We start from the raw sequence: 23,093 nt of genomic DNA, 5'->3' as shown, positions 1-23,093 counted from the left end.
TCCGTGCTGGGACGGACATGGACACACATAGCCGTCAGGATTCAAACCATCCCACTCCACAGAAACTGTACTCATTGCAGCCACAGAAGCACTCCATGCTGCCCAGGTTGCCTCCCACTCTGCAGTCCTGATTCTTCTAGATTTATCAGCAACATGACACAGTGAACCACCAGCTGCTCCTGGACACCCTTGCTAACCCAGGCATCGCTGGGATGGCACTAAAGTGGTTCTCCTCCTACCAAACCGACCAGACTTACAAGGTTTCTTGGAAAGGTTTGCTTTCCTCCGGAAAGCAAACCTTTCCTTTCCAAGAAACCCCCAGGAACCCCCAGGAATCTGTACTTACCTTCCATGTACACTAAATCTCTTGGTGCTGTCATCTCTGCTCATAATCCATCTGATCACTGCTATGCTGATGACACTCAACTGTTGCTATCCTTCCCTTATATTACAGTATATAACATATTTGTAATTTTTGAGTGGTGTAAACCACTCCTACGACTGGCTTTGTTAGTCTGTCTGTCTGTCTGTGCTCAAAAAATGAGCATGGTTGCTACGGTCACCCAGTTCACCCCGGTGTGATTTCATTACGTCAGACATTACGTCAGACCACAGCTGATCAGGCTATATAAGACCTTACACCACTCAGTTCACACGGGTGTGATTTTTTAATACATATTTGACGTTTTTCAGAACACTTTGGTCAGGATTTAGAATCGGCCTCAGTCCTAAATGGATTAAGCTTTACTTGTAACAGAGTACTTGTACATTGTGGTTAAATATTTTGTTGTCCTTAACTTCTTCCCCTCTCACCTTGCCGGTGGACTTGACTCCCTTCCAGACACAGAAGTAGCAGATGATCCACACCACGGCCAGACAGGCTGCCAGCTTCCAGCTCACTGGACCCAACGAGTCCTCCACACTGCTGGACAGACGCAACACCTCGCGCCTGTATGGAAGAGAGACATGCACGCAGGGCTGTCACCATTACAAATCACTAATGTTTTGCATTTAGCAATGGAACGTTGCAATTTGTTTGCCTGTTATAGGCTTCGCCAGCAGTTGGTCTCCGTGTCAAACACTCTGATGGTGTTGTAAATTGAAATACACCCACTGATCTCCATGGCCCCCAAATACAAACATCTTTGTCCCGATGATGACGGTGACAGAGTGAAGTGATGAAACAGGTGACAGAGTGAAGTGATGAAACAGGTGACAGAGTGACGTGATGAAACAGGTGACAGAGTGTCTCTGGAGTATGCCTTCCAAGTCTGTTGTTCCCACACATTCAAGATTTTCCGTGCCACGCTGTGAGCTTGCATCTGATATTTTGGAATAGCCAACGCATAAATAGAATGACAGATGCTTTCTAACTGTGGTTAACTGTGTCCAGATCAAACCAAAGAGTTATGAAATCCCAGGCTGGGAAAAAAAGGTACTAAAATATTTTAAGGAAGTAAAAGTATCAATACTGCATATAGAAGTACCAAAAGTACTCATTGTGCAGAATGCCCCAGTTTTTAAAAATAGCAGATCTACAAGCTCACAATGTGTTGCATTGTGACGCATTGTGAGCTTGTAGATAGGCTATTTTCAAATGGCCATGTAGTTAGGGATGAAGTGTCTAATGTATGTTTCGTAATAATAATAAAAATCACACCTGAAGTTGTGAAGTGAGGGGCGCTAATATATTAAAGTCTAACTCATGTTGATTAGGTGATGTAATGGTGATATAAAACAAACGGTGCAAACACAAACATTAAACGCCATTAACAATAGAGACAATATGACGTAAATGACACATTATGACGTACATTTTCCCTTCATTGTCAATGAGTTTACAAAACAAACATTGAACTAAAGACAAACATTAAACCTGTGTATAGGAGGGGCTAGCGCCCCTCAAAAATCTACAAAGTAAGCGTAGATAAGAGTACTGGAAATTTGAAATGCTCCAGTATAGTAAAAGTACCTCAAATTTTTATATAAGTACAATACTTGAGTAAATGTAATTAGTTACTTTGAGGTTAACATCATGTTACAGTGAATACAAGCACACGTCACTCACTCCCAAAACTCCATGATTGGAGACGTAGCATTCACTGGTGGGACGCTGCTGCCGGCCGACAGGTTCTTGGTCTGGTCAAACAGGAAACAGGCCTCTGCGAATGAATGAATGAATGAATGAACGCACGCACGCACGCACGCACGCACGCACGCACGCACGCACGCACGCACGCACGTCATGGTCAATTGTTGCTATGGTTACGTACCAGTATTCCAGGTGTTGTTGCTATGGTTACGTACCAGTATTCCAGGTGTTGTTGCAGTGGGACCAGGGCAGTACCGGCTGGAAGCTGTACACCAGGTAATAGACGGCCCAGGCCAGGATGACGATGTAATACACACACCCATGTAGGATCATCACCTGACTGGCATACCCCAAACCTACACGCAGTGGCAGGAAAACGTACTTGCATATTTGTTATTTAAGTAAAAGTATCAATACTGCAGTATAGTACAAGTAAAAAAAGTCCGGAATTCAAAATGTACAAAAAGCACAAAAGTATTGGAATCAAAGTGTACTTATAATACCAAAAGTATTAACAGTTTTCAAAGGTATAATGTTCTTTTGAAAGTAGCAGATCTACAAGCTCACAGTACAGTACTTAAGTAAATGTACTTAGTTACTTTCCACCACTGCCTACACAAGCATGCACGCACTCACAATATCATAACCTGGATACAACTGAACCAGTAACTTGGATTATACTCTGAGAGCTGAGTTGGAGTTTATGAACAGATGTGTGTTTGTTTATTTAGCCGTTAACCTTGGCCACCCGTTAACACTCCGATTGCCCGGGGTTTTTAATCCATTAAATCATAGCGCCCGGCGATTTATAGTAGCGGAGCACTTTTACCGACGGACCGGATGTTATCCCGGATGTGGCTGTAGCAGCTAAATGTAGCCAAAACACTCTAGAGCCGATCGACAACAACGGGAGGTATGATTAAATCTACCGTGACTAGCGACGGGACAGCGGTGGGCCGTCTAAGACATGATCTTTTCTTAGAATTGAACGGGATGATTTAGATCAAGAGTTATTAACGTTTTAAGATTTTCGGTCTCGTCGGCAAAACGGGGGGAACATTTTTGATGACGTCCCACTGTTACGCAACATTGAATGTTGCACAACAGGCGCTCCCAGTCTGTGGAGCGATGCAATCGGTTTTGATATCAATAACCTCTGTCTTTTTGATAAAACTTCGTCCTGGGCGCTGGGTGTTACTAATTGAAAGGACGGTGAACTTTGTCCTGGGCGATCGGGGTGTTAACTTCAATTCACCAAGTATGTTCTTAATTCATTCACAGTAAGGGAATGCCAGAAAACTAAACTCCTTTCAAGGCTTCACAGGAGAGAAAATATCGGTATAAATAATGTCATTCTGGGGGTTAAACCTTTTCATGTTAAAGAACTCCAAAATGGATGTATGGTCACAGACCTTCATCTGAAAGTAGCTCTTGTCAACTACTGTATTTCTTGAAAATAGCAGATCTACAAGCTCAGCTTCACAATGTTATAGTCTATTGGCTATAGGGCATTTCATCTGTGTCACAGATAGACCGAAAGCTTGCAAAATAAATACTTTGAATGTGTGCAGATCTGAGTGTGCGGAGCTTCCCTTTATTTTTTCATGATGTCACAGATTAAAACCCCATTCATTTTCCCCACATAGATTGATATTTATATCAATTATTTTTAGCTCGGATCCAAGCCATCCAGGCTCCTGGTGAATCATAGCCATGAAACATTTGATTTCATCAAAATTTGAATATTTAATTTGTTATATGTAGGCTTACTATATTTAAATAGATTTTTTTCTTCTTCTTTTTTCTGACAAAGTGGTTAAAGTGGTTAGAGTGATTAACTGTCCTGTCCGGTCTGTTGTTGTGGTCGGCACTTTGGAATATTTTTCAACACTACAACAAGCGATTACTCCGTATTAAAGTGGATTTTCATGACTAGCAATTCAGCGGTTCGGTGCACTGGCTGTTCAAAGTTAACTTTAAACATAGGCAGTCTAGCCTGAAAGACGGCCTTAAATTGTCAGCATTCAACCTGTTAAACTGATTTTGATGTTGTGTTAACACATTTTTGGCTGGGGACTCCCTCAAGGACCCCTGGGGCTTTGAGAACCATCCAGGATTTAAGTGTGTGTGTGTGTGTGTGTGTGTGTGTGTGTGTGTGTGTGTGTGTGTGTGTGTGTGTGTGTGTGTGTGTGTGTGTGTGTGTGTGTGTGTGTGTGTGTGTGGGGGAATTCAGGCGAATTCACATGCATGATTCTAGTGCCGCATTGACAAAGACTCCTCCTCCTCTGTAATCATTCATATACTGTATCTAATTAATATTTGACAATGAAACCTACTTTACTTTATAACAAGACGCGCTGAGAATGAATGTTGTTTTATTGTAATGTTTTAAATATGGGTTTATGATTAGATAAAAGAACCAGGTTGGGGATGGATTAGAGATTTATGGCCCTATTTGTGTCAGTGCCTTACCCCTTATCACTAAACTTCTTTGCCAGTTTTCTTTTTCTATTTTTGTAACCAAATGTCTACCTCCAAACAGTGGACAGATGGTCCTCCAGGCGCTGACCCCTCCCAGGCTGGTGAACTGGCCAAGAGACGTCTCCAACAGGAAGAGAGGAACCCCACACAGCACCAGGAAGAGCAGGTACGGCACGAAAAACACCCCTGGTAAAAAAATAATAATTAAACAATCACATGCGTGCACACGCGCACACGGCCGCACACACACACACACACACACACAGACACAGACACAGACACAGACACACACACACACACACACACACACACACACACACACACACACACACACACACACACACACACACCTGAATTCAGCGATCGACCAGTCAGAATCAAGCATTCATCCAATAAGCCGTGTAATTACACAACGTACCTCCCCCGTTCTTGTAGCAGAGGTAGGGGAACCTCCACACGTTGCCCAGGCCGATGATCTGCCCCGCCACGGCCAGTAAGAACTCTGCCTTGCTGGCCCACTGGCCCCGGGCCTGCAGGCCCTTCTCTCCTCCGCACCGCTGGTCCTTGGAGAGTAGGTCCTTGTGGTGGGATCCATTCAGCAGCGCGGCCCCCTGTCCCGGAGCGTCCTGGTCGGCCATAACAAGGGGCTTTGGCAAAGACACGCACAGGGCCCTAATGGGAACGCAGGAACACGCACACGCACACGCACACGCACACGCACACGCACACACACACACACACAGGGCCGGATTTAGCAATCAGGGGGCTCTAAGCAAAGGATTGTCAGGGGGCCCTTGCTGCGCGTGCGCGAAAGATTGGCTGTGTGTGCATTGCGCGTGCGCGCAAAACGGCATAGCAGACTACCAGGCAAAATGGCATAGCAGACAAAGTACAGTGTGAGCTCCCCCACGCCCCAACTGTACAATGCATGTACTGAAAAAACTGTGCCATTAGCTCAATCTCAGGGACGTGCACAGGGATTTGGAGGGGCAGGGGCCAACATTTGAAAAGGGCACTTGCGGTGCACACCACTTTATATGGGTTTTATTTAGGGGTGCTAGACACATTTTGCGGGGGGTGGGGATACAAGGTTATACTAACTATGCTTGAGTCAATCAGTACAAATCTACACTCAGTATTGCGCAAGATATGAACATTGAGTAAATAAGCATCTGTCAGATTTTGTCTATGATCAATCAGTACAAAGCTATATTATTGAGAAAGATATATTAATAACATCAATTCCCTGATGAGATCATAGAAAACAAATTAAGAAGATGCCATTACTATGCCAGTGCAAAACAAATACATTCACATTCATGTAATACTGATAATATAATTATTTAAAGCAACACAGAAGCTTTAGATAAAGTATGAAAAACATTTTTACTTTGTTCATCAGGAACAATATGGGCATTCGGGAATAAAGTGCTTTAACTTAAAACATGTGCACTCACTCACTGCTTTTAGTGCACTAAACAAACAGTCCATAGACTTGGCTGTTCCCTAAAGTGCTCTAACAAGCAAAGTCCATAGACTGTGATATAGAGAAGACAGCTACTGTACCCAGTTTCTTCAACCTGCCTGACTGTCAAGCAAGCTGTCACAGGAGGGGTCTCTGGGGCTGACACGGTCTACTCTGTCACAGGAGGGGTCTCTAGGGCTGACACGGTCTACTCTGATGATCTATATGAGAAATGTAACATATCTATGTATTACTCTACAACGAATAACGATGGAACACAACCCTGTTGCTTATGATCATTATAACTGATATAATCAGAAACCACAACCCAACCACCCAATGAACAGCTGCTTGTGTTGCTGTTATTTGTTATAAATATTAAGTATCACATTTGCTTGATTGCCTGCAGACAGTTTGTGATCGATCAAAATTCAGCCACAGGCAGCCACAGTGAAATCATGACACTGACTGGAGAGAGAGAGAGAGAGAGAGAGAGAGAGAGAGGGAGAGAGCGGGAGAGAGAGAGAGAGAGAGGTCCCTCACTCGTTTGGTCGTCGGTCCATGCGTGACAAATTATTTGAAATTAATAAAGGACAACTTTAGTTTTTTTCAACCAAGGTTCATGTTTTAGGATGTTATTAGAGAAACTAAAAGATGAGTGTTATTCTTTTTTTTTTCATTTGCTGCTTTCTTTCGTTTTAGGGATTTTAGCTGTTTTTGACAGGGGGCGGGGGAATTCGAGCATGGGGCTAAATATGTATTTTTTTACAACATTTTATAGCGATTTCTTTTTTAATGATGTACTATAGTCCTAATAAACCCCAGGAAATTTCATCTGGCCACAAAAGATCACGAGATCTACAGAATGTGTCAAACTGACATTGAGCCTATGACACACAGTGTGGCTTCCCCCCAGTAGGCTACCTTCACATTCAGTAGATCCTGTGATTTTTTTGTGGCCAGATGTAATATCCTGGGGTTTATTAGGACTATAGTAAATAATAAAAAAATAAATCGCCATAATATTTTGTAAAAGAATACATATTTAGCCCCATGCTCGAATGCCCCCGCCCCCCTGTCAAAAACAGCTAAAATCCCTATAACGAAAGAAAGCAGCAAATGAAAAAAAAATAACACTCATCTTTTAGTTTCTCTAATAACATCCTAAAACATGAACCTTGGTTGAGAAAAACTAAAGTTATCCTTTAAACGTTTTTTTTGTCCACACAGTCATATACATGACATGACACAGCCTACCTTTTTCACTTCACTCGAGTGACGAGTCGTTTTGTTTGTGAGCGGAGCGGCTTGTGCACTCAACTACATATTCAGCTTGTTTGTGTTTGTTTCCATTGTGTGTATAATTCGACTTCGTTGCGTGGCGGCGATACCGCGGCGGCGCAATTAAGCTCACAACACGTCGCACTGCGACGCGTTGTGAGCTTGTAGATCTGCTCTAATTCTGTAGCACACACATGCACGGCACGCGTGGATTCATACTACATGCAAATGCAATGCGCGCCGCTGATGATGCGGCCAAGCAGGTTCAGAGCCCCAGAGGGGGACAACAGGGGGCCCCACGAAGGGGGCATGCATTGCATCATGATATGTTGAGAGGTTGTAGATCTGCTAATTACAACAGTTACATGAAGAAGTATTTAATGTAGGGCTTACGTCTAATGACACAAATCAATCGTTCACACAAATCAATCGATTAGAAGTATTAAAAAATCTATTTGATTTTTACCACAAACTGATGATGAAACAAATCATACAAAAAGTGCTTCTCGATCATTCGATTATACTTAATTATAAAATGAAAGAAAGAACAAGGCCTGAAAAGGTTGAGAACCACTGCTCTGCAATAGTGGTTCATAAACTGGGGGTCGGTCTCCTCATGATTTTGGGGGTCCCCAGATGATTTTGGGGGTCCCCAGATGATGTTGGGGGTCCCCAGATGATTTTGGGGATCCCCAGATGATTCCCTTTCTCTCTCAACAGTGAACAAACCAAGATACAGCATAAGTGTTTATACAGTGCAGTGGTGGAAATAAGTCAATATTCTGACACGTAGTACTCTATTACAAGAAAAAGTCAGCAATGAAAAAGTTACTTGAGTAAAAGCACAAAAGGATTGGTATAAGAAAAAAGAATGCGGAAATAGCCAATCTACAAGCTCACAACGCGTCACATTGTGAGCTTATAGTTTGGCTATTACCACTACTTTTGAAAATGCCACTACATTTTCCGACAGGCTGAAACGATTGAGGATTATGCTAAAATAATTGGCGCAAATAATTTGCGATCAGGCAATTACATTATAAGCTTATTATATATGAATTCATGTATACATTATGATATCAGGCAATGAAAGAACATAAATGATACAAAATAACCTGTGCGTAGAAGTAAAAAGAATGTGCTCACATTTTGGATGGCGGGGCTGAAGAAGTGACTAGACCGTTTGGTTTGGCTGTGTGACTTATCTGCAACGCCCCTCTCAAGGCTGACCTTGTGCGTGTGTGTGTGTGTGTGTGTGTGTGTGTGTGTGTGTGTGTGTGTGTGTGTGTGTGTGTGTGTGTGTGTGTGTGTTATCTCGTCATAGCAGACCTCAAGGTTCTGCACCATCTCAAAGATTACAAACTCTCTCTCACTTTTCACCCTCATTCTTAAAAATGTATTAGCAGCACTTATGCGTGTGACATCATCATCATCATCATCATCATCATACCCGGATGTTATGCGGGAACGTCTACTGAGTGGTAAAAAACTACTTTCTGGCCTTGACAGCCCATACATCCAAACTGAAAATCTGATTACCATTAAACAATGTTAAACAATGTTAAAATCACTTTGCCACTCGGTTTGCCACTGCATGTGCATAACCTCTATAGTAATCTGTATGTTATTTTACTTTACTTTATTTGTTTATTTCCACGGGACAATGCATATTAATGGACATTACAAATAAATGCAATGTAAATGCACTGGAATTAGCAAAGATACTGATATTCGCCCGCAGTCCCCATGCACACGAAACAAATAAATGAAACAGGCAGGCAGTGAAGCACATTACACTACGAGACAAAGCATGAAACAGAACTGTAACTTTTGCATAAAGTGCATTATTGCTTTGCTAATGTTAGTCTGTCTGTCCTCATCCATTCCCCCCACCTCAGTGGCCAATGGGTGTGAACTTTCACATGGGGCAATGACCATTGGCTTAATGAAGGATGAAGCCAATGGCCAATGATGTTTCTTGGTTCACCTGTGATCCTAGTTTCGTGAGTCTCTCTGGGGATAGAGTGGCATTCTGACGCACCACGTGGCTTTTGCGTGCGGTTAGGGTCAGGGGCGTAAAGGCCTATTCATAGTCTGGATTTTCGGTGGTGAGGTGACCACCGGAGCTGAAATAACGTTGAGCGGCGGTGAGTAAAAACAGAGAGAAGGGCTGGAGCGGTGGTTTGCTCTTCACCGCGGCTCGTGACGTCATGTTGTAGTTCGGTGGTCACCCCACCACCGAAAATCCAGACTATGTATGAGCCTTAAGAACCTGGTGATAGACCCCAGTGCAGGTATTTTGTTTAGCCCCCACTGTACGTGGGGTACGTATGTCTGTAGGAGTGCAGAGCTGCAGCCTGCAGGCTATCAGAAATGACTTTGGGCAGATGGAAAACACTTTAGTTAAACTTGTAGAGTGACGGATTACTTTACCTGGCTTACATCTTCTGATAGTTGTACTTGAATGTTGAGTTGACATGAAATAATAATCCTGTCTTTCATTAGCGCAAAGGCAGAATGTGACAAAATAGTCTACAGCTGAGCTCTGTCATGCTGCTGACAGCTGATCATAATCACGCGTTGAAAAAAGGCTAAATTCCTGAAGGTATATTTTCCTAGATTCTTTGTATGATCATAAGCATGTCTACAGGTACCAGAATTTGAATTCCTGTTCTGTCTATAGAAGTGTCTATTTGTACGTCTCTAAATGCTGGCCCGGCCCAGCCCAGTCCCCGACGGTGCAACCGGTTCAATGCACCGGGGCCCCCGGTGCATTGAACCGGTTGCACCGTCGATATTCACACCACTGGTTAACGTGGACCTGGAATGCCGGGGTGTAACCGGTCTCTCATCATTATATTCATGTGTTAACTTGCTTTTTCTTATCATAAAGTCACTGCATGGGTAAGATGCCAAAAAGCAATGGGTGTGTCCCAGATCCTTAAAGGGACATTTCACCATTTCAGTCACTCAATGTTAATAGTATTTGTAGTAGATAACAGTAGCACAATTTGAAATTTGCACCACATGGACAGAACAATAATGAAGTCTGTGCATGTGTTTGACTAGGGTTTGACTGGATTGCTGAATTCCTACAATGACCATAATGCTTTGGTGCACTGCCCCTCCTTGTGGAGAGGGGGGAGGCTGCGTGGAGATGTGACTTGTAGTCCAGGAAGGAAGTGAGACAACATTTTCATGACAAATTCTGGTCATGAACATGCAGGTGTCATGATTAAAATATCTAAACACATGTTACATACATAAAAAAAAAACAGGAAAGTGTTTCTTGTGTCCCAAACATCATTCAAATAAGATCTGGTTGCAAAAGGGGTGAAGTGGCCCTTTAACCTGCTCAGTTGCCCTAGCTCCGATCACGCCTGGGGTGTGATTACAGATTGGTATAGAGGCACTACCACTTTGTATACACCCCCAGGCATGATCGTGAGGTGATCAGCAGCAGGGCCGGTTCTAGGCATAAGAAATATAAGCGGTCGCTGCACCCTTTGCCACATCACAGGGAGAATATATATATTTCAGCTATTATTAATTCCAAACATGCAAACATAACCCGCTGAAATTACTTCAGTCTACATTATACAAGTAAGACGCGCAAACAATTAGAATAAATTACGTACTTTAAGTTCTCTCTTTCTTTTTTTTTTTAAAGTGTTCTTTTAAGATTTAAAAAAAAAAAATAGTGTGTGTGTGTGTGTGTCTGTGTGTGTGTGTGTGTGTGTGTGTGTGATACAGCTGCGCCCTCTGGTGGCGGGCGGGTGGTGTTACAGCGTGACACACAGACAGACAGACAGACAGACAGACAGACAGACATGTTCTGCTAGGTCTCATAGTTAGTGCTCACTGCGTTCGCAATCAGTAGCTTAATGACTATAGTACTAGTCTTTTTTATGTCCAATGTATTTGCATTTAAGTTCATGAAGTTAACATAAGAACAAGTGTATACATGTATTTGAAATTAAATACAAATGTTAATTTTCAGGTCTGGCAGCCTGCCCCACCTTCACTTAATGCGGCTCGCAGGTTAATATCGGAATACTGATATATTATTCCAATTCAGAAATAGCAAAAAATAATTCAGGATTCAAATAAACAAAATAGCAGATCTACAAGCTCAAAACGCGTCGCAGTTTGAGCTTGTAGATCATCTATTTTTGACGATATGCATTGTGGCCCTCTGGAGTGAGTGTGAAATATAGTGGCCCACTCCATCATCAAGGTTGCCATTCACTATAGTCACAATAGGATCTTAATGCAGAACTTGTAGTATTGACTCTAATTCTACACTTCTTATAAAACTCACAACATCCAATGAATGGCGGAGATCGTCCTCGTGTATTTAGGGGGATTTATTGAAAAGTCCAATCCTTTATTTCCATCCAAAACAGAATTCCTCCTGAGCTTCTCTCAAAAAGGATACTCTTGAAAATAATAAACTGGCTTAACAACAGCAATAAAAATAATAAAGCCACGCTAGCTACACTGTTACATTCCGGTGTGCTTATGGGCAAAGCAGTCTTTCATGCACTAGCCCGGGCAGCGCACCCCCCGCCCCCTTCTGCCCAGTCAAAACACACACACACACACACACACACACACACACACACACACACACACACACACACACACACACACACACACACACACACACACACACACACACACACACACACACACACACACACACACACACACACACACACACACACACACACACACACACACACACACACACACACACGGTGTATCACCCTCCCTGCCCTGCGGGGTGAACAATATGGGTTACTGGAAGTTCATGAAGTTAACAGAGAATAATATTAATTCATGGAATGAAAATATCACAACACTCGATATCACCATTTTGTAATTAAGGCACAGAGCGCATTTCTGCATGCTGTTGCCTATTGTGCTGTAACATTGGGGGGATGTAGCCTCTAATATTAGCTACACAGTACATTTCAATCTATCTTTGAAGAAAGAAAAAAAAACAGAGAAATAGACTAGAAAAAGTGCCCTTCTGGGCACAGGTCTCACAGAGTGTGTGTGTGATGTTTGGCAAAATGTTTAGGAGCAATATAAACGTGTGTGTGTGACGCGGCTTGGAATGTTGTAGCGCCACCATGAGGATGATTTGAAAACTGTCAAGTGGCATTTCTTCCAAAGCCTAGTGGTAATATGCATGCACAATTTCACCACAATCGGACGCTGTGTTGAGTTGATTTGTACAAAGCGGGTACAAAGCGGGCTACTCCTGAAAAGTTTAGAAGCCAATTGTAGCCAATGAGGGTGGATTATGAGAAATCAAACAAACCCGTCTTGATCACATGACTATGGAGAGCATGTGTACCGATTTGGGTGAAATTTGGATAAAATCTGAAGGAGTAATATTAGAAAATGTGTTTTACACATGTCAGCCTCCTGGTGGCGCTATAAAGAGCAGATGTGAAAAATTCCAGGCAAAGGTTTTTCCTTGGCCTCTAGGGAGTTGGCATACAAAGTTATCCACAGATCCGTGCAGTTAGAGGTAAAAACACTTTTCGGCCAGTTATAGCGCCACCATGAGGCTGAGTTGAAAATGTTCATGTGGCATTTCTTTCTCGGCCTAGTGGGAATGTGCGTGCACAATTTCACGGATATCACACGATGTGTTCCTGATTTGCAGCATTTTGTTTGAAACTGAGCACTCCTGCAAACTTTGGAAGCCAATGTTAGCCAATCAGGATGAAGTCTGAGAAATCTGAAAGACCGGTTTCGTTGAATGGCTCTAGAGAGACTGTGTACCAATTTGCGTGATGTTTGGACAAAATCTGTAGGTGTACTGTCCAAAAACTTGTTTTGCACAAAGCGGCCTCCTGGTGGCGCTATAAAAGGCCGTTCTGGAAATTTTGGGGCAGAGGTTCATCGTTGGCATCCAGGGAGTGTGTGTGCAAAATTTGGCATCGTCCGGGTTAACGGTGCCGGAGATTAGCTCTTCACAGACGGAAGGACGGACGGACGGACACACACACGGACGGACGGACGGAGTGCAAAACATACTCTCTCCCCATGCTGCTATTTTAATGGAATTAGGTGCATGTAGCCTATGGGGGGAGGCTCTAATATTCGCTACACAGTGTATTTCCATCTATAGAGAGTATGCGCATGCTTAAAGTGAATGGCACATCGAGTGGCAAATCGAGTGGCAAAGCAACAGGCAAAGTGAGTTTAACATTGTTTAATGTTGTTTAATGCAATCAGATAAGACTTTTCTGTGTGGATGTATGGGCTGTCAAGGCCAGAAAGTAGTTTTTTGCCACTCAGTTCCTGCATAACTTCCTGGTTTGATGATGATGTCACACGCATACCCTCTATCTTTGAAAAAAATCACACCCGTGTGAACTGAGTGGTGCAAGGTCTTATATAGCCTGATCAGCTGTGGTCTGTCGTAATGTCAGTGACCATAGTAACCATGCTCATTTTTTTGGGTCCCACGTACAGGTACACACACGTACAGGTACACTACACACATACATAGACACAAACAGACAAAGCTGGTTGTTGGAGTGGTTTGCACCACTCAACAAAAATAGAGATAGATATTTGCAATTTTAATGGAATTAGAGACGGGGAGGCGGAGGAGAAATAGATAATGCTATTTTAATGGAATTAGGTGCATGTAGCCTATGGGGGGAGGCTCTAATATTCGCTACACAGTGTATTTCCATCTATCTTTGAAAAAATCACACCCGTGTGAACTGAGTGGTGTAATATAGCCTGTCTGACGTAATGAAATCATGTCTGACGTAATGAAATCACACCCGGGTGAACAGGGTGAACATAGCAACCATGCTCATTTTTTCTGCACAGACTAACAAAGCCAGTTGTAGGAGTGGTTTACACCACTCAAAAATAGAGATAGATATTTGCAATTTTAATGGAATTAGAGACGGGGAGGCGGAGGATGCGGAGGTGCGCTGCCCGAGCTAGTGTAAGAAAGACTGCTTCGCTGGTAACGGTCAAAAACTTGTGTTGTTCTGCTGCTGTTGCATCAACTCATCTCACTTTCACTTTTCACATGCTCAGTAGCTATTATATCGCTCAAAATAATAAGGAGTATTTAGAAATGTATCAAACAATATTGCAATGAACAACACCTATTATTAGTAAACCATCCACTATAACAATATGCAAATACTAATTGCGACTGCAGGTCGCATTTACTATGAAATTGTGCATTTCCCGTCAGTCAGTCAGTTGTTTGGTTGGTTGGTTGGTTGGTCATTCCAGGCATGCCATATGGTCATGCCTTGTGACATCATCAGGGATGGAGATCCCTGATGTTATCAATATTTTGCCCATATATGGGAATGCCCATATATGCAGATCCCTGATGTCATCAATATTGGCCAGCAACTCTACATCTGACCTCAAACCCTTAGATCTCCAAATATGGAGTTGACCTGTTCTGACATTCCATTATGTTTAATTGATCCTTCCCCATCCATCCTCCCTTTTGAGTGATAAAGGTAATAGAGCATGCACATCCACTCTAGCCCAGGTGCCGGACAAATGGCAGTACAAGAGAAAGAAATAAGAGTCCACAACACTGGTTGTGGACTCCCAGCTCCACTAGGATCTTCTTCAGGAACGGAGAATTCCTGAAGAAGATCCCAGTGATCGAAACCAGTGATCAAAACGTTGAATTAATAAACCAGTGGAGCTGAGTTATTCCTTACCAGTGTTGCGGACTCTATTGCTTTCCCTTTTGACTGATACCTGTCCTCTAGACGGGCCTGCCCCAAAGTTATTACTGCAGCCACGGCTGGCAGCCGGTGAAAACTAGAGTTCTCAACAGGACCGAAAATGAAGGCCTGGCCCGGCCCTACCTGGGCCCTCATCAAACTCTGTACACTCAAGACGCTGCCACCCTTAGATCTCCATATTTGGAGCTGACCTGTTCTGACATTCCATATGTTGATCTGACCACATCAAACCCTGTACACCCTTTATCATACAACTACAGCTGTGGGTGCGGCTTCAGTTCAGGTGGATCACCACCCATCACCACCCACCAGGCAAACCAGGCATACTTAATGAACTGGTGGGCGTGTCCAAATAAAAGCATGATTTTAACAAATAGTATACTGTACACTTTTTGGAAAAAGTTCTTCCTCCTTATATTATAATAATACCTGATGATCATGTATTAGGGTGGGAAAAATCGTGGCACTCAAAATCACGGCCATACAGTTAAATGGTTACAGTTAATGTGTGTGTGTGTGTGTGTGTGTGTGTGTGTGTGTGTGATAGGCTGCGCAACAGTGACACTCATGCTCGGACAGACCCAGCCAGGCAGGGACAGACCCAGGAACCCAGGACCCAGGGACACACATAGCTATAGGAGTGGTTGCACCACTCAAAAATAGGGTCTCATAATTGACTTCCATTGTAACGGGGAAACAGCTCTCAAAGTCACTCTTTTAGCACATAAACAACAACAAAAGCTGATTCTGCGGTACTGCGGCCTTCCCAACTCTCGTGAGGAGTTTTGCAAGGTTGTTTGTTTGTAAACATGTTGCCACGCTGTTTGAGAAGCACCCAGCTGCAGCCTCGCAGACAAGCAGTCCCAGACACTTCTTCTAAAGTGTCTTCTAAAGTGTATCCCTCAAACACGTCCATCGTGTATGTTTTTAGCGACAAGCGGTTTTTACTCAACACAAACAGAAGTGATTCGGTCGGCGTAGGCATACCTAGCGGATCTTCTTTCTACACAGTTTAGTCAAAACAAGACAACGTTCACATTTTTTATTCAAAATAAAACCGTATGAGTTTTCCTGATGTGATAACCTGTCAGAATCAGCTTTTGTTGCGTTCGTTTATGTGGTAAAAGCGTGACTTTGAGAGCTGTTTCCCTGTTTCAATGGAAGTCAATGAGGACCTATTTTTATTTCTTCATTTACTATAAAACTACTTTTCCAACAGCTGAAGCTTCTAACGATTCTGAGGATCAGCGTTGCATTGGTGATATTATCTCTGGGGGACACCATGTTAATGATGTCAAGTGCAAATCACACTGGACTGACACCCGGCAGCCTTTGTAAACTTTGTTGGTAAATTGAGTCCCCATTGTTTACAATGGGAAAAGTACAGTAGCAGCGTGCAGCTGCCCCGTCCGGTCTGTTGTTTTGAACTTTTTTCAACACTACTTACACCGTTTTAAAGTGGATTTTCCTGACAAGCAACTCAGCGGTCGGTGCACTGGCTGTTCAAAGGTAACTTTAAATATAGACATTCAACCCGTTAAGGTTGTTTTTTAGTGCAATGACCAATGCAACACTGCTGAGGAGTTATGCAGAAAATAATTGTCTGAAATAATTGCGATCAGGCGATGATAGTATAATCTTATTATGCGTCAGAATGTGAAATGTTGCGAGCTTGTAGATCGCCAATTTTGTCTCTGTTTGAGAAGATCTCTGTAAGTTGTATAAATAATAATTAAATAACCAATGAAAACTAGTAAGAGCTTGTGATATAATAACTTATGTATGATCATCGCGATTATACATCTTTGCTGTGCTTGGCTATTTTCTAAATCAGTTTTTCCCCCACCCAGGACCCCCCTTGAAGGAGTTCCAGGGGGTCCCCAGCTAAATGATAGTTTGGAACCAAATGTATTATTATGGGTCTGTAACTCTGGGTTGAGAATCACTGCTAGAGCCGTATAGAAATCTTCTCTTATGGGGGTCCCTGGCATATATAAACGTTTGGGAATCACTGTTCTAAATAACTGGAGAGATGAAAGATAAGAAAACATTATTGTCCATTAAATCTTACATAAAATGGAAATCTGCCTTTGGCACACTGCCAGTCTTGAGCCTTACCTACATTACAAGCCGACAACAATCAAAACGTCATTACATAAAATGTACAAATTTCATTAAAATACTATAATCATATGCATTCCCATAACGCAGCAACAGTGATCATGGCTGTAGGGATTAGGTGGTAGAGCTAGAGACAGGGAAGGTATGTACACAGACACACGCACGCGCGGGGACAGAAGAGAGAGAGAGAGCGAGAGAGAGAGCGAGTAGAGTAGAGTTTGTCATGTGCTCTTGTGTTTGGCCATGTGGTCTCTGGTGCCGCATGTAGCATTTAGCGACACAATTATGACAACACTGCACAGTCACACTGCACATGTGCTGCCAATAATCTGGTTGCACAATGTAGCGACGTTTAACTCTCTGCCAAGTCTACTCTCTCCCAGATCAAAGGTTCGATCTTCCCGTGATGGCGAGTTATTGTTAATCAATACACGAATCATTGTTTGATAACAGTTGGCCACAAAGAGACGTATAGCAAGCAACATATGTATAGGCTACTCCACACACAAGCTCGAACGAAAGGTAATGCTTGTTAATTCAGAATTTTCACGGTTGTAATTAGCAAAGCGCACGTTCAAAGATCCGCTCCTCTGCACCTGTTTTACTAAGGAAAACGGACCCATGCCTCTGTGTGAGCATAGTGTGTGTGTGTGTGTGTGTGTGTGTGTGTGAGAGAGTGAGTGTGAGAGACGCATAAAAATCTCACTGCTTACCTGCTGTGTAGCTGATGAGTCTGTTCCACTCCACACTACTACTGACTGTCTCCTGTCTGTCTGTCTGCCTGTGTGTCTGTCTGTCTGTCTGCCTGTCTGATCTTCGTGACTGACCGTTGAGCCTGCAGTAATTTCCTGTCCACATTCTGTCCACATTCCTGATTTAGCTGCCCGTGCTGTTACAACAAACACACACACACACACACACACACACACACACACACACACACACACACACACACACACACACACACACACAGCAATAGCCTACCGTAGCATTATACAGTCAACATTCTCTTTTTACGATGACTTGAGTATCCTACAGTAGCCTACATTTATGTACTGTACAAAGGTATATTGGCATGAAAAAAAGGCCGACAAAGGTCTAAAGTGTCATTGTAAAGTAAAAAGTGTTTATTTCGTTTTGTCAACAAACATCTTTCGAAAATAGAAGATCTGCAAGCTGACAAATTTGACAATGTGTCACATTTGTGATGCGTTGACAGCTTGTGAGCTTGAAGATCAGCTATATTCTAATAAATTACATATAAAATAGGGCTTATTACAATTGGCTAATGTATGTTTCATAATAATCAAAATTCGCAAAGTAATTTATCAAACAAATAACAAATAATTGTCATGGAGTAAAAAGTACAACATGCTATTTGCTTCAGAGATGTAGTGGATTTCCATTTTTTTAATACTTATAATCTTATAATTCTACTCCTACATCTCAGAAGCAAATATTGTACTTTTTTCTCCACTATTTGACAGATTTAGCCTACTATCTAGTTAATGTATAATACATTAACTACTAACGCTATATTTGCAAGCTTGCAGATCTGCTATTTTCAGAACGGTTTGACACATTCCGTAGGCTATTTTTGCATTTGCACAGTAAATATATTTTGATGACCAATAATTTTCTTTACATATAAAGGTGGCTCCAGACCAAGCAGACTGCAGACTAGTCTCTGCAGAGACTCCAGACTAGTCAAAACTAGTTAACCCATTTTGGGCGGGAACCCCTTTTGGTGTAGCATTATGTTATGCTTTAGCTATTGAATAATAGCAGATCTACAAGCTCATAGCGCGCCACCGAGTGGCGCGCTACGAGCTTGTAGGTCTGCTATTTTTGAAAAATCGAAGAACGACTGACATTAGAAACATAGCTTTTTCAGAAAACAGGATGTAGAAGACATTTTTAGAATCTGATCTCAGGTCAAAACTATTTAAAACGGTCAAAAGACTGCAAACAGACTGAGCACTATCAACCGAAGGCCGATGAGCAAATCCCGTGCAGAAACTGTCCATACGAGGAGGTGGCAGTAGTCTGCCGTACGGTGCCCTGCAGCCGGAAACAACTGCACCGTCTTGACCAAACGAAAGAACAACAACAACACTGTTGCGTCACTGTCATCAGAGTCATGCCATGTCATATTCATATAGCCTACCATCTACATTCTACACCGGTATAATGTTTATTATGCCATCCAGATTGAGCAAAGTCCTCCAAGAGAAGTGAAGCGGAGCGTTAATGCATGTCATTGTCCATGAAAAAGCCATTTGTTTATCTTATTTTGGAATATGAGCAATAAGTTAATGTTTTCTTTTTTAATGAACGATGTTAACACAAGTTTTGATTACAACCAATGCAATAATTCTTTTGAAGGTTAGGAATGAATGATTAAATGAACATGAATGGATTGATATATTGATATGATGCTTTGCTTTTATTGCCTTGTGAAGTTGTGATTAATTGGTTACATGATATAGTGAATTGATAAATAACTAGAACTGCAACAAGCAAGTGCCTACAAGTAGGCCATAAATGGCAGAGCGTAGACCGCTACAAACTTTCAAATCTCAGCCTCTCTGTGAAAGAACGTTTGCAATATTTAATTATTAAGTTTAGCTATTTGCTACGTACCTTGCTTTTGGAGGGAAAAAAGTAGTTGGTTGAGTTGGTTAGTGGTATAATGTGGTTACTCGGGTGGTTTGATGCGTATGTCCCTTTAATCCACCCGACACTGAAACATATCATCATTACGTCACCATCGTAAACCAATTAAACCTGGCATTGGTACATATCTTCATCACGTCTTGGGACATACGCTTCGTAGCATGACGGAAAACATACCTGCACGGTACACAGCGAACAGATGGTATGATAATGGCATGTCATGATTTGGAGGAAAAACTCGGTTCCATTTATACTGACTCGGTTCAACATTTGTATGCCTTAAAATTGTTGAACCTGTTTTTTTGTAACGCACGCACACACACACACACACACACACACACACAGGATGGACAATATCGTTCAACAATGACTGTATTAACAATGAGGTATTGATGAGGTATTAACTCGTCAGCCACGCCACCTCCTATGCACACCAGACGCCACCAGTTCACCACACCCTCTTCTCAATCAATCAAACCACACCTGTAACTGGCAAGTCGCTCAAAACTAGAGCGATTACCCACAGAAGCATATTGGGGGATTGCTCATTCCACGATTGCACACTCCTTCCTCGTTGTAGAGGTAACTAATGATAAAAATAATATAAAATACAATACCAATTGGTATTACTAAAGGGGAGAAATAGTCAACCAAAGTTAAGTTTCCAAATCTTTTGTGGGCAGTTTATTTGAGGCCCCCTGTCTGTTTGAGGCCCCATGTTGGAATCTGGAGTTTCTGTTGGCTAATGCGTGGCTATTGTTCTCAGGTTTCAGCTGTAGATCGCCTGAGGCAAATGGTTATTCGTTGTTCTTTTGTTGAATTTGACTGTAGTCTCTGATGGATTTGTCAAGTTGTTTTGAAACAAATTCCAGTCCAGTTTCTCCAGGGCAGGGCCGTGTAGAGGGCACTGAGGGGGCAGGGGCTCAAACTCCAGAAAGGGGCATAATTATGTGTGTGCGCACGCATAGCGTGCGCCGACTTTTGGGGATGGTCTTTTTGTGGGGTCCGTCTCTTGTGCCATTTCATGTCATTGGACAGTAAAATAAGCAATTTGTTCTCATTAGTCTGAAACTAAAACTGACTGATGGCAGCCAGCACATTAAAAGTATTGTTATAACTAATAATTATGATGGTGGAATTATCATTACTTGTCGAATGTTTGTCTTGAAGGGCCAATGACCCAACATAAGCCCTTATTGGCCCCCCACATAAGCCTTATTGGCCCCCCATATAAGCCCTTATTGTTGTTTTTTTCTTTTTTATGGAAGGGGCAATTTGAGGCAAAAGGACAGGGGCTCAAGCCCCCCTAGCCCAAACGTGGTTCCCAAACGTTTTACATTTTAATAAATGCATGAGTTGATGCGTGGTGTGAATCTATCAATACACGTTTAAATAAAAATAAAAAATTGAGATGCGGTAGTGGTTCATTTGACTGGATGTTTTTTTTCTTCTTTTTTGTTTGTTTTACAAAACGTGTACATGTAGCCTAATATAATTGAGTGACTTTGACGCACGCAGATCTATTTTTTTCTCTTTATTTCATTTTGTCTTTTCTTTTTCATTATTAAAGATAAAGTGATATCACTTGGAATTGTATAGGCATTATTTAGTTTGACTCGGTCCCACACACAAATACTGTGAAAATAGCTGATCTACACCATCTATCAGCGCACAAGCTATTTCTTATGTAGCCTAAAAAAAAGTCTTAAAATTCCTTAAAAGGGATATTTCTCTCTTTTTTAATGGTTAATTTCATCGTCTATACTCAGGCTTTTGTCACTCGTACTGCCTAATCCTAATACGTGAAGGGGCCGTGTTTTTTCAATTACTTTTTTAAATGATCTTTTATATATATTTCTTTTTTTGGGGGGGGGGATTCATTAATTAATTAATTAAGTTATCCAACAAACATGGTGGGCAGTAAGAGTCACCACCAAGAACGGGTGTTTTCGATGAATCCAACATGGTTAAAATGGAGTTTGAAGTTGGGAAATGGGCACCACTCGGCATGGCTGTTAAAATAACCATTTATTGATTAAATTAAGTCCCGGAATGTAGGTTTTAAAACGGCCTTATTATGGAGTGTGTAGTTGAATAAGTGGTGCAGGCGTCTGCATCTCCCGGGGGGATTAATCCATTGAGACCTGGAACGCATCCATGTCACGTTAGCGTTTAACCACATTAACCATTAACCCATTTTGGGGCGGGAACCCCTTTTGGTGTTTTAAACATTGTTATAATTTAGCTATTGAAAAATAGCAGATCTACAAGCTCATAGCGCGCCACCGAGTGGCGCGCTATGAACTTGTAGGTCTGCTATTTTTTTTAAATCGTTAAAATGTGCCTCAAATCTTTCCGAAAATTGTCATGATTTAGAAAAAAAATAAAAATAAATTTCGACGTCAGGCCTGAATGGATTAATAAGCGGTGTCATTGCGTCTGCTCATTCAGCACAGGCTTTATAGAGGCTGTAAAAAACAAAACAAATCCCAGGCTCAACCATGGCGCACTGCTGCAAGTATACTTCATTCACAAAACGCACATTCCACTGCTGAGACACATTAGCTCGCACTCGTATGAGCATAAATCACCGGACATAAAGGTTATGGCAGGGTGTTTTGGTGAAGGGGGGGGGGGGGGGGGGGGGGGGGGGTGTTAGTGGTGGACAAAGTACAGCTCAAAGTCAACTCCAAACCTAGTTGTACAAATCCTACATATTCCTGGTCAAATATGACTCTGTCCACTACACGGACAAGTCAAGTTTGTACTGAGTCATCTTCTACATGGCAAGTGGTTGGAAGCTTTATTTACGTAAAGATGGGAGATTGTTGTTGTCATCAGTGGTTTTCAATTTCATTCAATCCTTCTAATATCAAGGTCCACTATTTATTCGGCATTTGAGCCACGGCCCACCATTTGATGAAATTTAGCCTCTCAGACCCAACATGTAGAATATTTTGTTTTTGTTAAAGGGATTGTGATTTTTTAAGGTTTTCTGAGCTCAATTGCACCCAAAAAAACTGAACTTTTAACATTCAGTAGATTTTCTGTGGTCTTGGTCTTGCTGTACAATGTGGCACGTAATCCATGATGGTTTTCCAATTCCCTGTAGGCTACCAGCAGACATATAAACGTAGACACCCTTTCCGGCTCTGAGGCGCGTGTCAAAATTGAAGGCACAATCTTCCCGAGATTCCTTGCGAAGCATGAGCGGAAG

General features: G+C 42.2%; 1 protein-coding gene across 2 annotated transcripts in view; it reads right to left on the bottom strand.

Moving 5' to 3' along the window:
* Positions 1-18,050, bottom strand: part of LOC306917330 (sodium- and chloride-dependent GABA transporter 2-like) — a 35,819-nt gene extending 17,769 nt beyond the window's left edge. The window contains exons 1-6 of one of the 2 annotated variants that reach the window (XM_079495502.1): positions 17,914-18,050; positions 4,992-5,245; positions 4,625-4,759; positions 2,308-2,448; positions 2,069-2,162; positions 814-949 (exon numbers count right to left, since the gene is read on the bottom strand). In XM_079495502.1, coding sequence (XP_079351628.1) covers positions 814-949; positions 2,069-2,162; positions 2,308-2,448; positions 4,625-4,759; positions 4,992-5,211 — 726 coding nt within the window. In that variant the 5' untranslated portion in view covers positions 5,212-5,245; positions 17,914-18,050. Of the gene's footprint in view, positions 1-813; positions 950-2,068; positions 2,163-2,307; positions 2,449-4,624; positions 4,760-4,991; positions 5,246-6,139; positions 6,243-17,913 lie in introns of those variants that run through there. The other variant, XM_079495503.1, reaches the window with a different exon arrangement.
* Between the last annotated feature and the right edge of the window lie 5,043 nt (positions 18,051-23,093).

The sequence above is a fragment of the Electrona antarctica genome (assembly GCF_951216825.1).
Source record: "Electrona antarctica genome assembly, chromosome: 24".
In the NCBI taxonomy this organism is placed as follows: domain Eukaryota; kingdom Metazoa; phylum Chordata; class Actinopteri; order Myctophiformes; family Myctophidae; genus Electrona; species Electrona antarctica.
This window is presented reverse-complemented; position numbering and strand designations above follow the sequence as displayed.